A 14643-nucleotide genomic window follows, 5' to 3' on the forward strand; every position below is an offset into this window, starting at 1 on the left:
GGTATCGGTCAGTGCTCAGTCGGGCAGGGTGGGGTGAGTTATGGGTCGGTGGCTGGTGAGGTGTTGTATTCTCTTCACTTGTTATTGGCTTTATCATCATTATTTGTAGTAGTAATGGCAGTAGTGATTTGTGTTAAACCTCAGCTATTAAACTGTTCTTATCTCAACCCGTGGGGGCTACATTCTTTGGATTCTCCTTCCAAACTCTCCAGGAGTCGGGAGAGCAAGGGTGGGAGTGAGTGAACGAGCTGTGTGGACTTGGTTTAAACCATGACACCTGGACACCTGCAACACAGTGACTGACTCCGTTTGGACAAGCTCCATGGAAAATGGTAGCTGGATACTGACACAAATTTGTGCCCCAGATGGGGTTCAGCTGCTCCCTGCACTGGCATAAGCTGGGCATTAGTTCACAGACACTGCTTGGTGGTGGGAAACAGAGGAGCAGCTAGGATCATTGCAGGGAAAATGGTGGCAGGATATTGGATGCATCGGGTTTCGTTAGTTCTCTTCACAGACCAGATGGGGCTGTATGTACTTGGCGTTGTATGAGCTGTACCTGGGAGAGTACAGCAAACTAAATATTTTACTGACTGTTGGTTAACCTGTTTTATATTACTGACAAAAGGATGCTGCTGAACTGTTGAGTATGTCCCCACTGGCTGCTCTTTATGATGCTCTGAGACATGTGAGGGTACAGAGCAGCATTGCATCATCACTTTCATTCAGAATAAACTCAGAATAGTTCTTTGACCTTCATGCTGCTTGATCTGCTACTAAGTTGGCTACAGCAGCATCAGCTGGCTGGTAAAAGAAATCAGGCATCCTGGCTTTGCTGGAGCCGAATCTATTGGGAGACTACTTCATGCCACATAATGTAGTGGTGGTGTGATGGGTGAGGAAGTTAATCAGAGGTGGCCTCCTACACTGAGTCCCACAGGTCTGCAGTGACAAGAGTCCTTCTCTGATGCTATGTGTGTGGAATGCCGAAAAGCTAATCCTTCACCAGCCTGCCTGTGCTACTCGAGATTATGGAGACCTGTTCCCAGTCCCCCATAGCTTATCTTTATTTCCAGACTGACTCATCTTGGACTGCCTGTCTGATTCTCCTGTGGAACTTCTTCCCATACATTTCACCATTCTTTTTGCCGTTTTTGGGATGCTTTCTGAATCTTAAAATATGCTCTTGAAGGGACTAGAATTACACATAGAATCCAAGGTAGATTTGCACAGTGGGGTAATGCTGTCTCCTGCTTTGTTTTTTATGGCTTTACTAATAACTGCTAGAATTTGGTTTGCCTTTTTTTTTCCAATGTTATCAAACAGAGGGGTGACATCTTTATGAGCTTGGCTACTTATTTTATGCCCAAAATCTCATTCCTGAGGGGGTTAAAGCCCATCATTTTATCTTTGGAACTTGGAATATCTCTCCTACTATGTTTATTTGCATGAAATTTTGTCTCTCTGCAACTCTCCATTCTTGACACTAGTGCCCTGAATTCCTTCGCTTTATTACTCACCTTTCCTAGGGAAGAACTTCCACAGAACTTCTTTATCAATTTGTCAGCAAAAATGAACGAGTAAAAAGTATTTCTTGGAGATGGTGTTGCAGATCTTTAGGAAGGATGTTGTTTAGCAGAGAAAGCATTTGTGAGAGTGCCTCCAAGGCTGTCTTTGCAAGTAGAAAATAGGAAGCTGGAGAAAAAAAAGAGGGGTCTTCAAGCAAAAGGGACAATCAGAGGAATTGAAGGATTAAGAAAATATAAGTGAAGGCAAAGTCAGGTGGAGACAAAGCCAAAGGTTTAGGAATGTAAGAGCACAAAGCTTTTCTTGCTGCTCAGCCCTGCAGAATAGTAATGGAGCTTAGGGCGAAACAAATAGTATATTGAAATCTCTGATAGTAGTACCATGCAGAGTGTCTTGAAAGAGGAAAGGAGAATAGGACAGAATGGGATAGGATAGAATACTTCAGTTGGAAGAGACCTACCATTGTCATCAAGTCCAACTGCCTGACCACTGGGCTGACCAAAAGTTAGAGCATCTTATTTAGGGCCTTGTCCAAATGACTCTCAAACACTGACAGGTTTGAGGCATCAAGCATCTCCCTAGTAAGCCTCTTCCAGTGTCTGACCACCCTCTTGGAAAAGGAATGTTTCCCAATGTCCAGTCTAAACCTCCCCTGGTGCAGCTTTCAACCATTCCCATGCATCATATCACTGGGTAGAGGAAGAAGAGCTCAGCACCTCCCTCTCCACTTCTCAGGAAACTGTAGAGCACAATAAGGTTGCCCTTGGCCTTCCAGCCCTTCCGCCTGCTCTGTTGGCCTCCTCTGGATGCATTCCACTACCTTAACATCCTTCTTAAGCTGTGGGGCCCAGAACTGCACACAGCACACAAAATGAGACCACACCAGTGCTGAATACAGCAGAATTGCCTCTTTTGACCGGATTCTATGTGCAAGCATAGGAAAGAAGCAGTTGCAGTACATAAAATCTGGAAATGGAGAAATGAGACTTCAGTGGGGCTCACTCAGCATCTCTGGAAAGTGTATGATCTAGTTTCCTCCCTTTCCACTTGCTGCCCTGGATCCTCCACCAGCTAAAATGTCCCATTTTGTGCTGTTCCACTGGATAATGATACAGAGCTTTATAGGTGAGTCCACCTGCTTTTTGTGTGCTCACTCAGAAAACAGGAACTTTGCAATACTAAAACCAGCAATAAAGAAGTGAAATGGGGTGTAGTTGTATACAGAACTTCAAACATTTTATGAACTTTCTGAGTTAATACTGATGGATATGTCTTTTTGTTTGGATATTTTTTACTTTTAAAGCATGTATGTGCTTTCTCTGTGTATGGGTTTTGTTAGTTTCCCTGTCCCTCCAAATGGTCTGATTTCTTTACTACTGTTAAATGCATACTGCTGGCTTTGCTTCTTCATCAGTCTGTCCACCCCACTACACAAGCCAAAAGTAATGAATTGAAATATTGGCAGAGTAATGAATGAACATGCATGACAAAGAAATGATTTTCTGAAATGCTGAGGGTTGTCTGCTGCTATGAATTGAGGATGGGAAAGCACGGCTGGAGATTCCTCTCCTTTTACTCCCAAATGTTCAGTTCACACATCAAAGATCTGAATGCTAAAAGAGACAGAAGTCAAGAAAAGATAATGTGGGAGACTGGGTCTTGCAAGTGTGGTGAGTACCAGCTGTGTTTCTGCATGTGTTTAGGCACCAGCAATGCAGTTTCCAAACTGCCTGAGCTAGATCAAGAATATGGGTTCAGCCTAATGGGAGTTGTGCTTTCAAATCATTCAGGCATTTCAGGGAGATCTGTCTCAGATGACTAAATTTTAATTGTCTAACCTCTGCCAGGATGAAATATTCCATATAACATCTACAGCAAATGTTATGTTCTTAAATTAACCTGAAAAGCAATGTGAAAGGTCAGTCAGTGGTGGGATACGCTGAGAGGCAAGAGGTGATCTATGCTCCTTTGTGGTAAAGCAACACAACCTCCATGGTGTCTGCTGTACAAGTGGAGCTTCTCTTTCCTTGCCTTATCTTCAGCCTCAAAATAAACTGGAGCCTCCATTGGGTCTTATTTTAAAAGGCTTTCTTATACACAGAGCTACTGAAGGATGAGAAAGGCTTTTTGTAACCTTCTCTTTAACTCAGCTCAGTACTGAGGATACATAGACTTGAGACTCAGTGGACATTCAAATGTTTCTTTCCTGTTTATCAGTCATTTTCTCTGAATTTCATCAAAACAGAAACTTCAAGAAGAAACAAAAAAATAGGATTGCTGGGGAAAATATGCTGAGTATCCTGTATAGAGAAGGAAAAATATTCCAGAAATAGATCAAGAAAAGAAACTCTTTTCCAACCAGCTGTCTTGGCTGGAGGATCTATTTCTTTGTCCATCCAATGACTGGTCTATGGGGGACAAGACCACTACAACAGCAACTATTTGAGTTACTGCTTAATACCAATTGCCACTGAGGGCTGGTTCAAGAGAGATTATGTGTAAATATATCTGTATCAACAGAACAATTATGAATGCCCCTTTTTATGTTGAAAAATTATTATTAAACATCTTGAGTTCATTTCTCTCTCACATGGATTAAGGACTTAGAGTGGCAAACTGCACTGACTTCAGTGGGACAACCGAGGCATAGCTGATGCTCAGGTTCAAATCTGGATGCCTGGAAGAGTCACTGCCATAGACAACAGTAGGATTCTTCTCACAGTAAGATGAGGGTGTCCCAATATAACAGCCTCTGGAACCTCTTAATGTCAAAAACTTGTTCATTCAGTTCTATTTACTATTACTTTTGGAAAATGTGGTGGTGGAAGAGGCTGCAACTGAAAATGAAATTGTTTAGTCCTTGCAGAGGCTCATACTGTTGATCAAGGCTGTTGCAATATTGAAGCTTTCCCTACCAGCCTGCAGTGCAGGCAGATGTGAGGCACATTAGCTTCACATAAATCAAAAGAGGATTTGAAACTGCAAGCCCCGTAACTTTCCAGCACCAACACTGGTGGGAAACTGCACTGGAGACTCCCTGGTGCCTTGTGTCTGCCCTCTTCTTCTTTTTATTTATTTATTTATTTATTTAGTAAGTTTAGAGCTCTGCTTCTTTTGAAGAGCAGAGCAGGCAAATCTTCATTTGTTCAAGGGTTACTTAATGAAGCTGCTTTTATGCTGTGCTGGACTGGGATGAAATAAGAATAGGAGATGAACCCATTTCTCTTCAAGCAGCAGTGACCTTAACTCCAGGAACAGTTCAAGCTGCTCTTGGTTTTGCAGCATCTTTGTTGGGGTGACTTGATGCTCAGTGACTAAATCTCTGCTCCCTAAGGAGCACTTTCAAGGTCAACTGGGTGAACTGTTTTGTTCTGTTATCACAGAAAGAGGTTGTTTTGTCTGTTTGTTTTGCTGTAACAAGGCAAATGAACCTACCCTTTCCAAGGACTAAAACAAGCAGCTATCTTTCAAAGCCTTATCCTGTATTCAGGAATTCATTTTTTTGACACATCCTACCTTCATTTCACTGCAACAGCTTCTGCCCTTCACACTGTATTGCATGTTGTTTTGTCTGCCTCTACTCTTTCAGCATTTGGAGTTGTGGAAACCTGAATGAGTTGGCTTATCTTGCCAATGAGATAAGCAATAATGAAGCTGAAATGTCATCCCAATAACAAGTCATGAGACAGCCTGCCACAGACTAAAACCTCACCTGGGGAATAGTCCATTAAAGACAAAACAAAAGAGACATGGACACAGTTGGTAGCATCTGTTTGCTCTCTGGGAGTCTTGCCAAAAAGGAAAGGCATTCAAACAGCTGGCAAAATAGAAATGTTTGCCAAACCAGAGCCAAAGCTGGTGATAATAACAGCGACTGCTGTAAGTCCTCTTTGGGGTAAGTAAGCTGGCCATGAGACATCAGATCTGAAGGATAATCCTCTTGCTGCAGCAGAGGACTAGCTCTGGATGCTCCCCAGGTCCCTCAGTTCCTGCTCCACTGTATGTAAATGTTAACATGGGGAAAAAAGCAACAAGGCACAAGGACCAGCACAGACTTGATGAATGTAAACCAGAAAATATTTTCTCCTGTATGGGAGCCTTTTTTGCATAGTGCCTTTTATGAAGAAGAAATCCCTTTTAGGGCAATCTGGGATCTGCATAGACAGTTAAGAGGGAACAATATGTACCAAAGGTTCAAACCAGGTAAGGTGTATATTGGCTTGTCATTAAGAGTAAGAGCATGAGGAAAACATTAATGTGCTCTTTTTAACATCAGTATAATGGTAGCAGTTAAAGCTTCTGTGGTGTACACAGTACTCTGCAAGGTAAGTGGGGTCAACTTGTCTGCAAGTTGCCAGGGCTTGCCCAGAAACAGAAAAAGCAGTGTGCTTTCTGAGGACAGGTTCCCATAGACAGATCATGCTCTTCTGCCAGCTTAATTAAGTCCTAATTTCACACATGAGGAAGTCTTTTGGACCCTGCTATTGAGACTGTCAGTGAAAGGCAACTTTGACAGCATTTCTCTTTTGAAGGAGATGATGGTGGTCTGAGGAAGCCAGATGTGTTTCACATCAGGTTGCTGAACAACTTTCAAACAATCTCTTAGGAGAGGAGTAGAGTTCCAAGTTCCATTTGCACAGGTCTAGGCTGCACTTGGGCTGCCAATGACAGACCTTATCTTTGCTCACCAAGTCTGATGTGAGTGATGCGTTTTGTGAGCCCTCCAGCAGCAAGCCAGTGTCTGTGAGCTCCTGGCTGTGGCCTCTGGAGCCCCCAGGCATTAGCTGCCACAGGCAAGAGGGGAAGGATTGGGGCTAACTGTGGCCTGCCTGAAGGCAGGAGTGTTTCTTTTCCTGCCTTATTGTTTTGCATAGGTAGAGTCATGCATTGGAGACTGTCAACACTCCTCTTTCCTGTTCTTCCTTGACAGTGCATGCCACATCCGAAGCTGTCATTAGAGGAATAATAGGGCAATCTGTTAACTTGCCTTGCTTCTACAAAGTGGCACGACACAAGGACATCTCCGATATGTGCTGGGGCAGAGGTCCATGCCCGAATTCAAAGTGCAATAACAAAGTGTTGCACACCACTGGAAATAGGGTGACATACAGGATATCCCAGCGATACAGTCTCCGGGGCTATATTTCCTATGGAGATGTGTCTCTCACAATTGCAAATGTGCAGTCAGAAGATGCAGGTACATACTGCTGCCGAGTGGAGATCCCGGGCTGGTTCAATGACATCAAACAGAACATACAGCTGGAGGTGGACAGAGGTGAGTCTGGGGACCTTTGTGATACAGCCAGCAGGGAAGAACCTCTCACTGGATAGCAGTTTAAAACTGGAATTTATGTTATGTGTGCTTTTTTGTGGGTTTTTTTTATGGTTTGTGGTGGCAAAAAGTGTTTTTCCTAGATTCTGTGGTTTCCAAGGCAGGTCTGCAACCAGTTGTCAATTTCAGTCACACTCAATAAGCGGTTTTGATGAAAAATTAGTAACTTCTACCTTTTTTGAGTTTATTTCCTTTCAAATGAAATATTTAATTTCTCATTGTGTAGCTGAATTTCAAAATCTTTTGCAAAATTATAAAGTTTGCAAGTTTTTGGATTCTATCAGACAAGATTCTGCCCCTTCCTTTTGTAAGACAGTCAAGGAGGAGACCTATCAAAAAACAGGCAAATATGGGAATTTCACTGGCTGGGGCATGTTCTCTGTTAAGTAAACAACCTGTTAAATAGCAACTCACCCACCTTTATTCTCAGTATCTTAGCAGCTAATTTTCAGTCATTTCTGGGTTGGCTTTCACAGGGTGGTTGTTGATGCTCTGATCCAGCTTTCCTCTTGGCTATGTTTTCTCCATACAGCCCCGCCAGTGATAACAACCACCACGAGAAAGGCTCCTGTTTCTCCCAAAGTTTTTAGGGAAACAACTGCTCTCCCAGCAACCTCTGATTATCAAACAACAGCAGCAATGCCCGTCCTCCGGACAACCAGCATCCCTGAAGCAACACCTGCAACCACCGGTTTTCCAGCAGTGACTACACCAGAGACCACTGCTCCCCCAACGTTTGCTGTGACAGCAGCTATGGTGACAACCAGTGCTCTCTCAGATTTTCCAACTAGATTCCAAGAAGTTGATGTGACAACTGAATATGACTGTGTGTTCTGCTCTGAAGAGTCTGGCACTCTTACTGACACTACAAAGGGTAACCAGCACCAATCCTTTCTTATTTTCTGTGTAGCAGAGATGGTCTGTGTAAGCCTGACTCTGGCATCATAGAAACACTTCAGATACTTATATTTGTATCTGGGAAGGTTTCTCCAAGATGCCTGTAGGTGTATTTCAGTAGGTTTAAGGAAACACAGGTCAAATGTTGTGGATGATGCCAGACTGGGGTGAATAGCCATGATAGCCAAGGGTTAGGCTTGCATTGAAAGGAGTTTCAACAGGCTGAAGAAATAATGTGACAGAAGCCCCATGAATGAAGGTTTTTCATGAACAGGAATAAACTCAAAGTCCTGCACCTGGGATGGAGTAAGACAGCTTCACTCAACTATGTTCTGATTTTTTTCTTGATTTGGGAAAGGCAATGGAAAATGGTCTGCTGAAAACGTTAGTTTAGACCATGTTCTGCTTGAGCAGTAAAATTGGTGAGACTTCAAAACATGCTTAAAATTGAGTACTTACATTGTCATCCCATATGAAGTCTGCTGTTATTATTAATATTTAGATAATCAGTCACATGTTACCATCCTAACCATTCCTTGGTTGCTACTTTATCCATATCAGTGACTTCTTTCCACAGATCAATGTCTGCTCACAAGGCTGGTTTTTGTACATGCTTTGGGTCTTCTGTCACTTGAAATTCTTTCAGATCTGAACCTCTAAGGGCAGCTTTTCTGTACCACCTCTTGTTTTCCAGCCATAACAACCCATTGCAGTTAAACTTATCAACAGTTAACTACATCCACAGCTGAACAGTTAAAACATTTAACCACTGGCCATGCTAGTAAAGTGCATCAGTTATCTGGGTAGCATGAGGTGTAGATATGAAAACTGAGGTACAGAATTTCACCAGTGCAGATGCAGAACCTTACAAGCAATTACGAATGCCATATGAAGACCTTCCTAATCAGTGATCTTTATAAGCATTATGCTTTTATAAGCATTATACTTTTATAAGCATTATATTTTACTTTGTTTCAGTGACTACTGAATTCCCAAGCACGCTTCTGACTGCAGAGGGAACTAAAAGCACTAACACTTCTCTCATGGTGGAAGAGGTGCCAACTGCAGGTGAGTGGAATAACGGGTGCAAGCTCAGAAGTTGCATGTTCAGAGAAATGAAGAAGTTGTCATAAGAGAAAGTATTGACTGTTCTTAGAAGTGTACCAAACACGTACTGAGAGCTGCTCATTGCATCTGGAAGTAAGAAGTATCTGGGATCCACACAGAAATTGTTTGAAATCAGGATGTAACAGCAAAACCTGGTTTTAAGCCTCCAAAGGAAGTAGTTTCTGAGTCATTCACTACTGTCAGGTATCTTGGGTCTGAGAGAAGTTAAGAACTGGTGTTTGTCACCATCCAAGCTGAATTCTTAAATATCCAATTTGTCGTCACTGTGAGCTCATTGAGCTTTCCATTTTAAATCCTCCCTAAGTGTTAAGAACTTTAAATTTCACTGAATATATTTAGCCAGATGTGGCTGCAGGTTCAGCTTTTTGGTGCTCAGCATGTGTCCTTGGTCATGATGGGAAGCAGCAAGCATTTACCAGAACTATCAATCCTTCAAGAGAAAGGGAACTGGTAAACAAATTCATAACCATCATCTGAGACATGAACAAACTTGGATGAAGTTTGCACTTTGTGTCTCTCAGTCAAGTATAAAAGTAGCATGGCTCAGATTATTCAGGTGTGATGATCTGTCCACCAGATGCTCTCAAACGAAAACCTAAAGCAAAGAAAGCCAAAAGACAGGGATGACATGTCATATTTGGCTGTTAAGAGAGTCCCTTTAGTTTCAAATAGTGCCAAGAAACTCTGCATTCTTAAAAACACAGTATTTGGATTTTTGCAAGTCTTCTTTTGCTAGACCTTGAGACTTAACAGCAGAGAGAGAGTTTAGGAAACTGCTCTTTAATGCCTCTGGAGACAGCTCACAGAAGTGACTAAACTGGTCTCTTGAGCATTCGTGAGGGTTTCTCACCCCTGTCTCACTTGTCATCTTTCTGATGCAGCTCTGAATAATGCCTGTATTCTGCCATTGTAAGTAAGAAGTTTTGTGAAGGGTCTTACCTCTGGGATTCTGGGGGCAACTGAAGTTGTGACTGTGGGTTGGAAAGAGCCACCACAAAAGCAATAACAGCAGAAAATAATACGGTGCTAATGTGAGTCATGTACAGTCCCACCCATGCTAAAACTTGTGTCATTCTATTTCCGAGACCGAACTGTCATGTGTGAAAATGCTGCAACACAACTGAGCACTGTCTAGTAAGAGCCATCAGTAAAGTACTTAGCCTCCTCTTATTCTGTGAAATAATGCACTAAATAGACCAACTTCAGCCCTGCTGTAATGTAAAGGAAGGCTGATTTGTTGCTGGGCTCTGTATTGATGTTCGCATAGTGGCTAGCTGAGAAAACCATGAACAAGAGAGCCCTCCACCTCCAAACACAACTCTAGCCACAGAGGTTGGGTTAGCTGGGCAATTGATTGCTGCTGACCAGGCTCTGATTTAGTTTCTCTTCTGTCTTCACCTGCTTTCCTGACAGCAACAAATCCACCAGTGCCAACCACACTGGATACCCCAAAGAGAATCCTTGCTCCTTTAAGTGTGGAAAGTAAGCAGGAATACTTTCTCCTCTCAGGCAGGCTGCAGCATGATGCCAGGAGGTTCAGTTTTGGCTTGTGGGATGTGCATGTCAGAGTGAGATGTGCCCTTCTTGTGTATGCGGGGGTAGTTCTGCTGAACTTTAATTCTCTTCTGAGAGAGGAAAAGAGGTGTGTCATAAAACAGATGCATGGCAAAATGCAATATTCATAAAAATCCCAATCCCTGGGATTTTTAGCACTTGCTAGGGTTTTATTACATACATTTGTTTAGCTGTAGTGTTTATTAACCATAGTCTATTTTCTACTCCAGTGCAGATTTCTGGTTGCAGTTGCATATGAGCTACCTGTGCCCTGTCCAAGCCTGTTGCTTGGTACATGGAGACAAATCAACTCGGCTTTCACAGGCAGCTGGTCAGAGCTGAGAAACTTGGGAGAGATCAGCTCGTTCAGTGTGTGCCATACTCTGAAAAGTAAAAGAAAAGAAAGAAAGATAAAACTCTTTTTTTTCCCTAATGGGATTATTTGTGACCATCTGATCACCCCCATCATTATGTGACATTGTGGGTATCTCATGCATTTAAAGTTCACTCATATATGTGTGCCTCCACAAATGACTCCTCTGGTCCTTGGCACATTTTGCTCAGAGGGAGGCTGCATGGTTGTTCCCCTGTCAAGCCTGAAAGCACTGCTCATCACAGTGTTTCTATACACTAGGGCATGACCTAAGGCATAGGAGCTTTCCCATCACAGGATGTAAGTTGAGGTTTTGATTCACTCAGCTGAGTGACTCCTCTGGTTTAAGATGCTGCTAAACATCAGATGTTTCCTGTGACAGACCAAGTGCTCCAAATACTTAAACACTTCAGTACTTTGTAGCATGAGATCATGATGAGCCAAGACCCAAGCTTAGATTAACTTTTTGTAACTTTAAACTCACTATCAGAAGTAACAGAATAGGATTGCAGGATAACAGTAGAATGCTGCAATGAGCATTTATTTAATTCATCCCTATTTCAAAAGCTTAGGAATCTAGAATTGAATTACTCTTAATATCCCTAGAGAGGAAAAAAATTGCATCATCTTCATCGTGATTTCTTAAATTTGTGGTAAGTTATCAGAACATTAAGATGTTTCCTGTGGTTTTCAGTCCTAGTGCAGCTGCCAGAAACTGCAATCACACAGAAGTCTGACCACAAGTAAGCTGAAGCTGTTCATCCAGTTAGACTAGTACCCTGCTTACTACCTCTGCTTTCTATGATATCTCGCCATGCTTACAGAAGTGAAAACTCCTTCAGAGCAGACAAGTTTCTACTTCCTTGCTTCATGGACTATCCCTGGGAAGCCTCCTCTTCCATTGCTGAAGATTGACATTTCCCACTGACTGCCTGATATACCATTTGTGGTGGGAACAGATTGTTCCTTTTTTGTTGCAATGTGCTTTATTTCCCCTACTCAGGGTCAGATTTTGCCCTCTTCATTCTCTGAGAGGTCCTTACTCCTTGACTAAAGAAGTGACAACCACTGTGGCCCTTACTCCTCGAGGTGATCATGCCAGTATCATTTCAATCTCTGTCATTTTCAGGGATTTCATCAAGTTTAAGCAGCACAGCTGAGAAACATGATGACAATGGAGATAAGGTAAAACCTCCTCTAAGTTTCCAGAGTGTTGAACTTGAGGCCAGAAGGACAGCAGGACATGTTAGTGATTTTCAATGTATTAATATGAAAGTGACATTGTTTAGAGAAAGTAGCTCAAACTTCTGTTTAGAAGCTCAGGAACCAGCTATTAATCTTTCCAGTGAGTAGAGCCAAAGCCTGTGACCATCCCATCTATCTTGGACACTTCAGAAAAACCTCATTCCCTGGCATCCCTGTAAGAGAGGCAGAGGAAGCATCCTCGAGGTGTAATCAGGGAAAAGGAAACTTAAGAGGGCTGTTACAATTCCCTGTCTCCAGTTAAGAGAAGGATGAGGGTGATTAAGCTCCTACTTTAGACACCTTATTAGGAAGTTCATGTTAAGTGGGATAAATCTGGGCTCAAATGCATCAGAAGATGTATTAAATATTTAACAGGTAATTCATGTTTATCATGATCAACCTGATGTGTCTTCTCCATACTTAATACAGGAAAGCTCAGAAAAACATTCCCAACTCCAGTCCAATGCAGATATTTAAGAGCCACTAGGGCAACCCACTCCTGTGGGAATAGGTCTGGAATAAACTTGCTTCTAAAGCCTTTTCAGTTTTTTTTCTCTTCTCCCTTCCAGTTTCCCATCTATGTCTTTCTCATTGCCTGTCTCGTTGTGGTGCCTGTCCTTTTCATATTGGTGCTCTCATTGTTGCTTCGGAAACGTAAGTATCCCTAAGCATATAATTGATTAATGTTTCTAATGCTGGCCTAGTGCAAACGTCCTTCTGTATCTCTGATTAATCTTCTGGTAAATCTGCCATGGCCTCCGTGACAGCACTCTGTTCATTTTATGGGGGCTGCTGTCCTTACTTCAGGGCTGTGTCGCCATGAAGAGACCAGTGACCATGAGCTGGTGGGGATGCAGCAGGAGGAAGAATGTGCAAAGAACCTGTTCACTCACTTGCTGCAGGTCTGGCTCATCTTGTTGGCTCTTGCTTTATATTAAAGTAATCCCTTAGTTTCCTTGAATTGCTTTTGACAAACATTGGTGTTACTTAAATAAGAATTAAATCCTTTATTTCCTGCTTAGCCCACAGAAATTTTGCAGCTTTCTATCTTCGCTTCTGAACTAATTTGACAGATTCATTAGAATTACAGATTTCTTTTGCCATCATGACATTAATATTATTTTGCTTCTAGGTAAACACACAAAGAAGCTTATAATAAAAAGGTAATCCATTTTGTAATTTCCTATTAAAAGTTCCAATGTCATTTTTCATAGAGGCAGGGAGGCATTGGCCACTGATTGTAATGGGTGTAATAACGGGTTGTGATGATGATCACCAAAATTGTGTTATGAGCAAGCTTCAGATAACCCTAGAAAATTGAACAGCGGTTCCTGGATGCTGTTTCTATGTAGCAATGAACAGACATCCAGAGCACTAAAGAACTCAAACAACTGGTACTTACTGTTATGTAGTGACCCCAGGTTAAGGAAATACATAATATGCTTTATTCTTCAGCCAAATACCAAAGCATGACCCTGGTAGGGTTATTTTAAAGAAATGAAGAGATAACTGTTTAGAATGATCAACCAGCAAAATGATTGCTTAAAAGGGATCAGGGATTTATGGACAGGCCTCCGTGGACTGGCAATTCATACCAATACACACAGGATTCTCTGAAGCAGCAATGTGTTTTTGCCCTATCCATAGTGATCTATGCTTCTCACTACAGCCATGGACCAGCAGAAGACCTTGAAAATGTTTTCAGTGGCACTGAAGGAGAAAACAACATGTTTTCCCTGTGAAGAGCTCCTGCATCACCTGTAGATGCCATGGAAAATAAAAGGGTTCTGTTTCATGCTTCATTGAGAGATACTTATGAGCCCCCAAAATATCCGTGGGTGTAAAGCAAAGGCCAAAGCTTCAGCTACAGAAATTAAAATCTTTGTGCAAATTATGCCATGTTACCTTTAAAAAATATTGCATAAGAAATCTTCTTTAAGAGGAACACCTGTGCATTACTCATAGGTGTTTATTACATTTGCCTTCTTCCTACTACCATGTTACACAACTGAATTTGTTTTTCTCCATTTTTACTAATATTCTTCCTTGAATACAACTTATACTGCGAGGAAAACAAGAGAGAAAAAAATATTATGAAATTCTGCCTAACTTCAAATTGCCTAAAAAAGAAAAAACCAGCAAATAGAGTTCTTATTGCTTTTATGTAATCAAGAGACAAATTAAGACACAAGAATGCCGCAACTATAAATCAAAAATACAGATTACTTTAAGGGGTACCAACACTGCCTGTGATTCAGCATGTTTGGGTGACCCTTTGAGACTATGTTAATAAACTTTGCAATTTACTGCTAGCAATTGTATTTATTACACTACATCCTAAGGCATTTGAACAGGAGTAGTTATTCCCCAGATGTTGGAATGATCAGTGTGCTGTCTCGACTCTCCAAAGAAGTACTGCAGCATTTCCAGAGGTGGGAAAATGCCCAGAAGACCAACCCTACTCCCACAAACCCCCATACCACTCATTTATAAGTTCATGTCCCTTCCTTCAATCGGCATAAAGTATCCCCAGCTTTTTGTTTGGAGTTGCTTTTTGGTCCTCACAACAGTGACCTGTAAAATCCAG

General features: G+C 41.9%; 1 protein-coding gene across 4 annotated transcripts; it reads left to right on the forward strand.

Moving 5' to 3' along the window:
* The first annotated feature begins 2388 nt into the window (after positions 1 to 2388).
* LOC101879241 (T-cell immunoglobulin and mucin domain-containing protein 4) lies at positions 2389 to 14184 on the forward strand. 4 transcript variants are annotated; one of them, XM_031047416.2, is made up of 9 exons: positions 2391 to 2652; positions 6458 to 6802; positions 7392 to 7733; positions 8735 to 8824; positions 11941 to 11996; positions 12626 to 12710; positions 12864 to 12958; positions 13189 to 13219; positions 13726 to 14184. In XM_031047416.2, exons 1-8 carry the CDS (start codon positions 2604 to 2606, stop codon positions 13210 to 13212), a joined length of 1086 nt encoding a protein of 361 aa, XP_030903276.2. In that variant the 5' UTR covers positions 2391 to 2603; the 3' UTR covers positions 13213 to 13219; positions 13726 to 14184. The 4 variants fall into 4 exon arrangements, 3 of the variants coding, with proteins under 3 accessions (XP_033923002.1, XP_030903276.2, XP_005147423.2); XR_004550089.1 differs by lacking the exon at positions 11941 to 11996 and having other exon boundaries at positions 2390 to 2652; XM_005147366.3 differs by lacking the exon at positions 12864 to 12958.
* Positions 14185 to 14643: the final 459 nt, after the last annotated feature.

The sequence above is a fragment of the Melopsittacus undulatus genome, chromosome 10 (genome assembly GCF_012275295.1).
Source record: "Melopsittacus undulatus isolate bMelUnd1 chromosome 10, bMelUnd1.mat.Z, whole genome shotgun sequence".
Classification (NCBI taxonomy): Eukaryota; Metazoa; Chordata; class Aves; order Psittaciformes; family Psittaculidae; genus Melopsittacus; species Melopsittacus undulatus.

Coding starts and splice junctions, on each gene's coding strand:
- LOC101879241 (XM_031047416.2), top strand. CDS start 2,604: ATGTCCCATTTTGTGCTGTTCCACTGGATAATGATACAGAGCTTTATA. Junction 6,803..7,391: donor ACAGCTGGAGGTGGACAGAG/GTGAGTCTGGGG, acceptor TTCTCCATACAG/CCCCGCCAGTGATAACAACC. Junction 8,825..11,940: donor GGAAGAGGTGCCAACTGCAG/GTGAGTGGAATA, acceptor TGTCATTTTCAG/GGATTTCATCAAGTTTAAGC.